This window comes from Phyllobates terribilis, unplaced genomic scaffold (assembly GCF_046119375.1).
Source record: "Phyllobates terribilis strain yellow unplaced genomic scaffold, ASM4611937v1 Scaffold_13__5_contigs__length_258822181, whole genome shotgun sequence".
Taxonomy (NCBI): domain Eukaryota; kingdom Metazoa; phylum Chordata; class Amphibia; order Anura; family Dendrobatidae; genus Phyllobates; species Phyllobates terribilis.
The window spans coordinates 164,388,753-164,401,111 of NW_027362773.1; the positions used below are offsets into that span (position 1 = coordinate 164,388,753).

At 43.4% G+C, this 12,359-nt stretch overlaps 1 protein-coding gene across 1 annotated transcript in view; it reads right to left on the minus strand.

Moving 5' to 3' along the window:
- Positions 1–4,270, minus strand: part of LOC141173634 (vomeronasal type-2 receptor 26-like) — a 615,830-nt gene extending 611,560 nt beyond the window's left edge. Inside the window, exons 1-2 of the mRNA XM_073657934.1 lie at positions 4,194–4,270; positions 3,392–3,683 (exon numbers count right to left, since the gene is read on the minus strand). Of these exons, the coding sequence (XP_073514035.1) occupies positions 3,392–3,683; positions 4,194–4,270 (369 nt within the window). The remainder of the gene's footprint in view (positions 1–3,391; positions 3,684–4,193) is intronic.
- Positions 4,271–12,359: the final 8,089 nt, after the last annotated feature.

A 12,359-nucleotide genomic window follows, 5' to 3' on the forward strand; every position in this document is an offset into this window, starting at 1 on the left:
ACTACCTCTAAACCCATGCCCACTACTCTCAGGACATCTTGAAAGGTCCCTAACTTCAGCTGTAGCTATTCTGTTATTTAGGGGGCCCTTTCTCTGTCTGGTCTCACAATTTCTAGACGGCTGCCACCTTCTGCTGCTCAGGCGATGCTGCCTTTCCATTCGCAGTCTGGCGAGATTCAACTGTTCTACTTCTCGCAGGTAGGTCACTCAGTATTCCATCAGCATGCGTATATATGCAAGATTTTCTTCCTTTCCTACAGCGGAGAAAGACACCATGCCGTCTTCATCTGCTTACTTTCACCACGCCAGACTTCTTTACCATCATTTGCATGGCTTGGCCATTTCTCCCAATGAGCTTTCTCACCAGAACATGAGGCACGCGGATGACCTCTTCCCGCAGACTAAGTTTTTTTCATAAGCTCAAGTTGTCTAACGGCTTGTTCCGTCTTCAACCGGAGAAACCGCTTCGTGCGAATACATTGCCAGTGCATGTCATTTATGATCGCCACCCTCTTCACTGTGACTTCGGTCGTGGACAGGACCACCAGCTGTTTAGCTTCTGAGGTCGAGTACACCTTACAGGTTCCAACGGCCTTCTTAAACTCTTCATGCACGGACTCACTGGTGCATTCTTCTCTCAAATCCTCGGGTACATCTATGAGGCACTTGTACCAAGAGGTTTCTGTCTCACCAGTGTTCTCCAAACAAACATCTGGCTCAGGTGTCAGGGGGAACTGACTTTCAGCTTCTTCACCCTGTATGCTTCCCCTGAGCTGACTGACAGCTACAAATTCAAGAATTTCCATCTTGACCACTTCCATCTCATACTTATCTTCTGTTAACACTCGCTTAGCTCTTCTCAGGTCCACCTTCTCATGGTAGAAGGAGTAAGTGCAAGTTTTTTTCTCTTTTCCTTCTCCAAGGAGGCCTCGTTCACTGAGTGATACTTTGCCAGGCGACCTTTGAGCTTGAAAACTTCTTCCTCTAGCTCAGCTACTCGCCTCTCAACAGCCCATCTCTGAAGCTCTTCCTTCTTCAACTGCTCCCTTAACAGTAGAGTTCTCTCAGACCTCTCTGTCTCCAATGCACCCACTCGGCTCTCAACAGACAGTCTCTCAAGCTTCTCTTGCTTCAAATGGGCTTGTAGCATCTCCTTGAGCTCCTTGATCTCGGCTCTTACATTCACCGAATCATCCAAGCTCGCATTATTCGAGGAGGTATTTGCTTCATACCTCCCATCTGCAGTGGCCAACTCCTGGCCCTGGTCTGTGGCTTCTCTGATAGACTCCTCCATCTTTTTCCGCTCAGCTCCTATCTTGCTGATTCTTTCCTTAAGGCACGTCTCTGCCCTCTGGAGATTATCACAGAACGTCTGCATCTCCTTCACCTGAGCTTCCAGACCTAGGGTCTTTCTGCGGAGATCATCATTTTCATCACGGGTGTCCTGCAGAGTGGTCTCAACCACTTGGTGCATGTGGTCTGAATCCGCCTTATCATCCTCTAGTTTTCCCTTAACCTTGAGGAGATCTTCATAGTCTCTCATAATTTGTTGCAGTTCCCCACTGAGTTCACCATGCACCTTCTTGGATTCACACAGCTCTTTCTTCACTTGGTACAGCTCTAATTATACCAGGGTGAAATGATCTTACACCTCGCACAACTCATCTTCACACTCCGCTTTGTCAATCTCCAATTGAAAAACCTCCTCCTTGGTTTTGCGGCGGTCCTCCTTAATTTCCTGGAACATTTCCTTCCATTGGTTAACTTCCTCGCTGCTTCCCTCCAGTTCTCGCTGTAAGTTCCTCACAACCTAGTATATTTTCTGCCATTCAGACTCCAGCCTCCGCTGGTCTGAGGACACGTTCTCCAGTAACTATATCAATGTCCATATAACGCACCGCTTTTACCTTTTGCCGAGTCTAGCGGTTTTCATCAGATTTGTTCTGCCACAGCTGTGACTTTACGGCTTCCCAGATGGGGGTCTCCAGTCCTCGTAACTTCCAAGGCTACTGGCATCTTTTACACACAAGGATCCAGCCTCTTCCTTTCAGGACTCTTGCCGTCCAAGGCTACTGGCATCCCCTACACACGGGGATCCAGCCTCTGCCTTTCAGGCTTCACCAGGCTTCACACTCTCACGGTGTCCCACACATGGGGAACAGGCCTCACGCCTTTCACACTGTTTCAAAAGCACCAAGACTTATATAACCTCCAGTGCACACAGGACCTGTGCTGATGTCACAGTCATGTGATCAGTCACCTGAGGGAGAGGTACATGGTCAGCCAGAACACATCCTGGACCATTACAGTAATGCCGCAAGCCGCTGCATTACAATATATACAGTATGCAGTGATAAAACTATCGCAGGTTCAAGACCCCTATGGAGGTTAAAATTAAAAGAAATTAAAAAAAGTTTTGAAAACAAAACAAAAATAAAGAAAACAACAAAATATATAAATAATTGAATCGCCTTCCTTTTCTATTTTCAAAAAATTTAAACCCTAGAATTGTGTTTATTTTGGTCACCGGTCGCTACATCTGCCTTAAAAAATTGAAAATGATCAAAATGTAGAACAGTATGCACCCGAAATGTTATCAATCAAAACGTCAGCTCATCACACTCAAAAGACGGAAAATAGTAAAAGTTACAAGTCTTAAAAAATGGTGACATAAACCACTTTTTTTTAATTTTTAGATTTTTTTTAGCATTTAAAACAAACAAACAAAAATAAACCTACATGTTTAGTATCTCCATAGTCTCACTGGTCTGGGAGATTGTGCTGCCAGGTCTTTTCATTTTTACTGCACAATGAATACACCAAAAATAACACCTCAGAAAACAATAGCTGAAGTGAGGGTTTTTTTCACCATTTCAACTTCCTTGGACTTTTTTTCCCTGTTTTCCAGCAGATTGTAAGTTCAAATGAATAATAATGAGTTACAAAGTGACATTTATACTTATGAGATACAATTTCTATATTAACCTGAAGCACAAATTGAAATGTAACGTTTTGCCCCAGTTGTTGGAGGACTGTTTTAATTTAAAATACTCCGTAATTAATAATGTCAGATGATAACCGATTCTCTTGTGGAAACTGGAACTGGGTTCGAGCGATATTTGTCTTCTTGCTTGAAGTTGAAATCATGAACATTAAAGGATTATACCCAAAAATAACGATATTTTCTATTGATAGGATAGGGGATGGCTAGCTGATAGCTGGGGGTCTGACTGCTGGGACACCAATATAAGCAGGTTACATATCATTACCATATTCACCTCCAGATACCTAAACCTGCCCATTAACAGAAGAGTGTCAGTCATGGACATTTGTGCAGCTGCTCCCTGTGAAACGATCGGTGTTACATGTAAGCTTAGGGGTCGTTACTCACCACCGGATACATATACGCCGCCAGTAGTCGGGCTATAGGTAAAGTTGTGATAGAACTCTGATCCCCAATAAACCCAGCCAATCTCCAGTTCTTTCGGCAGGAATAATTAGGGACGGTCACCCCAGGTCCCGATAACAGCTGTAACACATTTTTAATTGCCTTTCGAGGATTTGAACATGAATCAAACAAGTAATATCCCAAAGTCATGTTTGGTAAAAATGTTGGATTATTGTTCAGATAATTGATGCTATAAAGAAAAATTTGGAGATTCCTGTAGAACTGATGCAGCGGCCTGTGACGAGAATAGACTAGATGTAATTGATGTCTTTATTACTATGTTAAAAGTGGATTATACTTTTGCAGTTGATGTAGTTTTGTTATTTTAAAGTACAACTTTTTCTGAAACCTTCAATGCAAAATTGTTATCAGCGCCCCCAACTACCACCTGCCACTTCCAATAATGATGTGTTTGGCTCCGGCAGAGGGAATATTGGGCTCTGCAGTCACCATGCCCTGAGTGTGACTACTACCTTCATCCTCCTTATAGCTATGGCCTTCAACAGTTTTGCTACTCCAAGTAATTAATAATTTAAAGAGGACCCTTCACCATATTTTTCATGTTGAACTGGAGACACGAGGTAATAATGTCTGCAGAGCTGAACACATTTTTTTTAACGTCACCTTTCTGTTCTGAAGATATTAGCAGTCAAAAAATTTGACACCTAACGAGTTAATTTTTGTTAAGTCCAAGTGGATCTTCTGGCTTTCATCCTTTAAACTCTGTACAGGGATTTGGACTTACATAGGCAACCTTACGTTGGATCCACAGAATACTTGCTGGCCGGTGGAGTGAACTGGCAAAAAAGGGTCAAGAAACATTGCCAATATCTGGAGATCAAGGTGAGAAACAGAATTGCCATGCAGTAAGATACTCTGATTTCAGGCCAAGGTAAAAAATGGGAATAAAACAGGCTGAACAAGAGTTGAGAAAAGGGAGTGAACCAGAGCAAGAATAAATTATAACTGACAAGTCGCAGCACTATGCTGGGAGTTAACTAGCATGTTGTGTTGTCCAATTGGCCACAGCAGGGAGCTGATTACTTCTACTGGTCAGCACATACAGACATAGTACCAGACTGGGCAGCACTACAGCTCCCAGCCACACTAGCCTCTATAGTTGGAGAGAGCCTTCACTGCCCAGAGCTTCTGATCTTGATGTTTCTGCCTATAGACTGAACACTGCGGCAGCTGGTGATATAAGTAGGAGTCGTTGGAGCAGGTTCATGACAGATGTGACAGTTGGGTACAATCTGACACCTGGTAAACCAGGGGAGTATCACATTCTTCCCCATCTGCTCAAGAAGAGAACCACAAGTTAAGTTAGAGGACCCTTCATCAATTTTTCCATGTTGGGCTGGACACACGATGTAATAATGGCTGCAGAGCAGAACAAAACGTTTGTATTATTTTCTAAGATCGCTTCTCTGTTACAGAGAGATTATCATTCATAGCATTTGGCACCTAATGTGTTAACTTGAGTGACGTCCAAGTGGGTGTTATCACTGGGCGTATACTCCTTCCTGGAGGAGCTGCTGTCTGATAGTAAAAGTTAACTCATTAGGTGCCTCATCGAGAGGCGAAATAAAAAAATAAAATGTTTTATTTTGCTCAGCAACCACCATTACATCCTGTGTCCAAATCAATATGAAAAATGCAGGAAAAGTCTTCATTACAGGTTACCGTGTGCAGCATGTGTCAGCCCTCGGCAGTCACATCCCAGCCATGCATGTTTGTCTCTGAAACGCTGCGGATGTTTTAGAGAATAACATACTCTCAATAGCTGCCGGTGACCGAGCCGCGCTATTGACTAGTCCTACGGGCAGGTCCCCGGCGGCTTCTCCCTGCTCGCTGACAATTACTGGCAATTCTCTGCTTATACCCGCATGTAGGCAGAGGCTCGTCAGTCACTGTCAGGGGGCGGTGAGAAGTCGCCAGGAACTTCTCTGTACGACTAGTCAATAGCGCGACTCAGTCCGCGGCACATATAAAGAGTATGTTTTTCTCTGAAACACTGCAGCGTTTCAGAGACAAACATACATGCCTGGGATACGACCGCCAGCATCTGACACATGCTGCACATGGTTTGGGCAACATGTATCAGCTGACATATTCCCTCTAAGCAATATTCCAGTTCTGAGCCTTTAGGACTGTTATGTAACCATCAAGCCCACTTTGCCTTCCTGTATGTCTGTAACCACCAAGCATCTGTGCCTCCTGATGAAGAAGACGGCTACATGCACTATTATCTGCAACTGTTCAGATGTCTGTAAGAACTATTAGACATCTCCCGATTCTCTTCACAATTCCTATCAGGAGCTCAGGGGCAGTAACTCTATGCTGTAGGGATCATAATTGGATAGTTTTACTTACTTGGTGCAAAACATGGAGCTGATAAATGGGTTTTCTGGTGTTGATTTTTGTTCCGTCAAGCAGTGAACAGAGAACATTCCTCCGATGATGATGTCTCCATCCTGCACATATTCATAATCCTCATAGGTTGGGACAATGTGCAGCTTACAAGCCGAGGACGGGTCATTGATTCCAGAACCACAAGGTGTCAAATACAACAATAACAACAGCTGCAGCAGCAACAACACGAGTAAGAGCATTTCCAGGGAAAGAGAAGATTCTTGTAAATGTGGAGATTCTGTCAGTAGAGAAGAATCAGCGGCTCTGGAGAATCCGCGGTGTCTGTCAGTGTAAGGAGCTGGAATAGTCATACGTCTTATATAGAGCTCAGAGACCTGATTTTAGACCGTTGTTTGCTCACTGTTGGGATTATTCTTATTATATGTAATGTCTGGAGAGAAAACTCTCAAATACATTTTTTCAGTTCTTTATTTTTTTTTTAAATCCATGATAATAATAAAATAGACAATGTACAAGGTCTGTGCAGCCTTAATGCAAGAGCATTGTGTGCTGTGTGAAATAATGGTGGTCATCACTAGCACTCCTCAAGGTCAGATCTGGTATTGCAAGTAAAAGTTCGAATTGAGAGGTGGAAGATTTTTGATATGCAAGATGTAAATGAACTGGTCAAAGCCCTATAGGCCACTCAAGCTTTAGCATTGGCTCCTTCTTCCTCACTAAACTCATTCAAAAATGGAGCATCCATGTCACCTCTATTGATAAGTATATATGGTGCCCCTGCAGGTTCAGTCGCCATGGAGGTACTGCATCTCACCCAGAGGTGTGGTACCCCACTCTCAGATAAGGAGGGAGTACTGCCTGGGACCCACCCACCTGCATCCAACACTGCATTCCAGACCAGCAGGCGGGGCAAGATGCATGAATCCACTGCTGAGCCCTGTCCCTGGTTGGAAGTGGTGGGAACCGAGCGAGGGGAAACCATGTAGTGGGTGTGGGTGGAGGAAGTAGCACAGGGGAGCACCTTCAGAGGAGTATAAAAATGGAACCATCTTGAGGGAGACAGTTCAGTCTGTGGAGAGAGTGTAGGGAGCAGGAGCTCTGTAGCAGCTCTGCTCAGGAGGAGAGGAGAGAGGAGAAGGGCCTAGACTGAGAGGCCCAGGAGGACAGACTGAGAGAGGATGGGAGCAGAGGGAAGGCTCCAGAGGAACAGAGAGGATCCCAGGGGCACGGGAACTGCAGGAAGCAACCCGTGCGCCTGAATCTACACAGACATGGAGGGATCAGGCCACAAAGGGGACCGGCCCCTAACTAGTGGAGAACAACCAGGCTCAGCTAGAAACTGGAGGCTAGGCTACTGTACTTTCAGGGTGCAGCTGCACACTACCACAATTATATCACCAAAATGGTGGCCGCATAGGATTCAGGGGACTGCACGTCGCCCGCCAAGATCCAAGGCTACCGGCTTGGGACACTGATTGTGAGGCGTAGGGCAGGAGGGTGAGAGCCAGGGCAGGAGGGTGAGAGCCAGCGCAGGAAGACGACTGAGGAAGGCACATAAAACGAGGTCCCGTTAAGTACTCCTTAAATACCTGAAAGATTGCTGAACCCCTTCCTTTGGTGAACGCAGGACGACGTGGGAGGTTACACACTGGCGTTGGTAACCTGAAGTCTGAACAACTGTGAGTTAACCTTGACGACTGCACCCCACTGTGTCCTAGAATTATTGCTGCGCCATCACCAGCACTGCACAGCACCAACAACATCTACCTCATAACATCACTATTTCCTGCCCTGGAGCTAAGCTCTGCCTGTGGAGAGCTGAACCAACTCTGCTGTGTCACCATCAGCTCCAGAGGATCTGCACCGCAGCGGCTGCTCCATGTAGCCGCATACCACAGGTGGTGTCACGAACATTATCTATAAAAACGTAATTCCCCTTTTACTTTCCCTTTAATTGACCACCCTGGGTCACGGACTGGGTCACTGCCACCGTGACATCCCCCAGCATCGACCGGCCCGGCTACCGAGTACCCCACGGCCCAGGGGGCGCGTCATATAGAATACATCGTGTTTTAGGTAATGTTGCTAATGTATAATTACTGTAAATGTAATGACTAGCGTGAGTAGTGTACAGTTTAAGGTAACATAGGTTAGGATGTAGGACATACTGTAAGATAGGTAGTGATTTTTGAGGAAGGTCTGCCCAGCAACAGACAGCAGGGTCAGAGGTAGTTAAATGTTTGGGAAGAGCTCAGAGTGAGAGGGGCTTAGTGCTAGTGCAAGTGACAGATTTCCTGTAATTAGTGAGATAGGGAGGGACCACTTGATATGCAAGTAGTAAGTGTGGGCTGGACAGCAAAAGAATAGTACACGTTGTTCTGGACAGTACGAGACCTTACCTAAAATTAACTGGGCAGATATACTCCTGAAATATCAGAAGCTATGGCGAGTACTTTATGTTTCAATAATTTTTATTATTGTTATTGCAAACTAAATGTATCAAGTAATAAACAAAAATAAAATATACTGCTAAACAGATCATAGGAGAGAACATGTCTACAATATGACATATAGAATATAAGGTCTAAGCATATTGATCTCATATAGTTAAGAAGCATTAATTGACAATAGCAGTTATTCAGAACATAAAGGAAACTTAAAATCTTAATTCACGAGAGACAGTATACATGAGGAAAGAAGGGGAACAAATACAGGAAAGAGAGTGGAAAGTGAAAGGGTTACCAGGTGTTCCACAGAACTGGCTAGTCATTCGTCATCATTTCTTTTTTCAACTTATGTCTCCCATTAAAATGGGGAAGAAACCCATATTTTAAATTCAGGTGAATCTCTGAAAGAAGTCCACGATAACCAAGATCTCATATATTCGTAACTTCGTGAACTTGCCTGCAACCAGTTATCTGAAATCACAAGCTCCTCCATGCGGATCAGGTTATCCAAAGCTTCCACCCATAGCACCATAGATGGAATGATGGTTGATTTCCAGTGTCTGGGAATGACCTGTCTCATTGTTGCTAAAAATGGTCTAAAAATAGGTTTTTTATTGTTGGAGATAGACAAAGGAAAGAAAAGCCGCTTCAGTAAAATTTTGCAGATTAGTATCAAATAACTTGTTAAAGAGATCAAATATTCCTACCCAGATACTGGAGATTCGGGGACAAGACCATCAAATGTGAATCGTGGTACCGATGGCAGATTCACATCTCCAACATTTGGATAGATGCGGTGTATTCGCTCTGGAGTTCTATACCACCTGGAGACGATCTTGTAGTTTGTTTCTTGGATATGACAGGAAACAGACAACTTATGAGTGAGAATAAATGCCTTATTCCACTCCAATGAGGAGAAAGAACAACCAAGCTCCCGTTCCCAAGCAAGCTGGAATGGGCTTGGGGAAACCATGGATTCCTCCCTCTTCAGCAGTCCGTATAGCAAAGAGATACAGTGGGCGGGAGTTCCTGTTTTAGTACATATTTTTTCAAACTTGATTAAAGGTCTTGTCCAGTTCTCACGACAAGAAATTGAGTATAAAAAACTATGAATGCGACGGTACTCCAACCAGGCCTGGCCATAAGTAGAACTGGGAGAGATAAGAGTTACTGGTTTCAAGCCACCTGAGAAAACAACATGTCTATTCTAGGAAATCAGAGCAACCGGTTAACCCAAGTGTCTAAAACTACCATATACTTGTGGTGTATGTATTAGTGGGGACAGTGACCTTGGAACTGAGGAGATTTTGTATTTAAAGGCTAAAGTGTCCTAAATAGTTAATAGTGTGATATTTAAAGGGGACAAAGAAAAGTCTCGGATCTGAGGGTTCGACCTCTCCACAACAGACTAATAAGAGGATAAGGGTTTAAGTGATCCTCCAATTTTGTCCAAATCTTATCTAGTGGGTTTATGATAATATTAAAGATGCAACTATGGGTGGAGAACCTATGGTAAGCTACAAAGTTCGGGACACCCATGCTCCCCTCTATTTTAGGTCGAGTAAAGACTGCATATGAAAGTCGGGGTTTTGATATCCCCCATATAAACTAAGGGGATATAGATTTAAGTTTCTGAAAGACTGATCTAGGTAGGTTATATGGGATGGTATGGAACAGGTAGACAATTCTAGGTAAGACATCCATCTTCAGTACATTTATCCATCCAAACCATGAGACCAAAAGCTTAGACCATTTCTTTAAATGTTCCTCCATATTCCGAAGTAAGGATGGAAAACTGAGGGAATGAATCTGGGCGGTACCTGCTGGGATACACAAACCTAGATATTTGATATGATTTTTTTCCATTTAAATGGAAATACAGAACTGAGGTGTAAGGCTTCGGCCACCGGAATATTAAGATTAAAAATCTCAGACTTGGAGATATTCACTTTAAAACTGGAGAGTGATGAAAAAGGTTTAAATTCTGAGAGAATCACAGGGATGGAAACTCTAGGAGAGGTGACATATAGTAGAAGATCATCTGAGAAGATGGACATCTTATGTTTCTCACTGCCCACCTGAACCCCAGATATAGATGCATTTGCCCTAATGGCATTTGATAATGATTTCACTACCAGCACGTAGAGGAGAGGAGAGAGGGAACAGCCCTGATGGGTACCGTTGAAGATCGGAAAAGGCCTAGAGACACCTCCATTGACTCTGACTTGAGTCATAGGGGAAGAATACAGAGCCATAAATCGTGGCAATATTTTTTCTCCCAGTCCAATCTTTTGTAATGTTGCCCTTAAGAAACCTCAACCCACCCTGTCAAATGCTTTTTCAGCATATATGGATAGCAGGCAGGATGGGGTGTCACAAGATCGTACTCTATCAATGACTGTTTTGATGGTGTTATCTCTTGCCTCCTTTCACAGGACAAATCCCACCTGATCCTTGTGGATAATATTCAAAATGAAAGGTTGGAGTCTCAGGGCTATTAATTTTGAGTAAATCTTTAAGTTTATATTGATTAATGAAAATTGCTGCAATTTGTGTGGTCTTTACCACTTTTAGGGATGTTTTCCGAGAACAATGAGAGAGTTCTACAGACTTATTTAAAAAAAACAATAACACTCCGAGAACAATGGGTGAGTTCCAAAGCATTTTAAAACTTCAGCAGAATTCCGAGAACAATGGGAGAGTTCCAAGGCATTTTTTAACTCCAGCAGAATTCCGAGAACAAATGGAGAGTTCCAAGGCCAAGGCATAATTAAACTTCAGCAGAATTCCGAGAACAATAGGAGAGTTCTACAGACTAATTTAAAATCCAATAACATTTCGAGAACAATGGGAGAGTTCCAAGGCATTTTTAAACTTCATCAGAATTCCGAGAACAATGGGAGAATTACAATGCATTTTTAAACTTCAGCAGAATTCCGAGAACAATGGGAAAGTTCCAAGGCATTTTTAAACTTCAGCAGAATTCCGAGAACAATGGGAGACTTCTACAAACTTATTTAAAAAAACAATAATATTCTGAGAACAATGGGACAGTTCCAAAGCATTTCTAAACTTCAGAAGAATTCTGAGAACAATGGGAGAGCTCTACAGACTTATTTAAAAAAACAATAACATTCCGAGAACAATGGGAGAGTTCCAAAGCATATTTAAACATCAGCAGAATTCCAAGAACAATGGGAGAGTTCCAAAGCATTTTTAAACTTTAGCAGAATTCCGAGAACAATGGGAGAAATCCAAGGCATTTATAAACTTCAGCAGAATTATGAGAACAAATGGAGAGTTCTAAGGCATTTATAAACTTCAGCAGAATTCCGAGAACAAATGGAGAGTTCCAAGGCATTTTTAAACTTCAGCACAATTCCGAGAACAATGGGAGAGTTCCAAGGCATTTATAAACTTCAGCAGAATTTCGAGAACAAATGGAGAGTTCCAAGGCATTTTTAAACTTCAGCAGAATTCCGAGAACAATGGGTGAGTTCCAAAGCAATTTTAGGCTTCAGCAGAATTCCAAGAACAATGGGAGAGTTCTACAGACTTATTTAAAAAAACAATAACATTCTGAGAACAATGGGAGAGTTCAAAAGCATTTTTAAACTTAAGCAGATTTCCGAGAACAATGGGAGAGTTCCAAGGCATTTATAAATTTCAGCAGAATTTTGAGAACAATGGGAGAGTTACAAAGCATTTTTAACCCCTTTAAAGCCCATGACCTAGTAATACGAGTCTGTGCCCTGGGCTTTAAGAGCCTGACCCGTATTAGTACGTCATCGCGATCGTGCACGCACACAGGCTATGTGGGCGTGATCGCCGACGGGTGTCAGCTGATTGTCACAGCTGACATCCGGTATTATGTGAGGGAGCAGTCCCGCACCACTCCCGGCACATTAACCCCCACAATGCTGCAATCGAAGTCGATCACAGCATTGCGGTGGCAAGGGGAGGTGATCGGTGAACTCACCTCCTCTTAAGTCCTCCAGCGCTGTCTACCGTGGCTTCCCAGGTGTTGCCATGACGACCTGATGTCGTCATGACAACATCCAGGTCACCAGGCAGCAGGAACATTGTTTGGT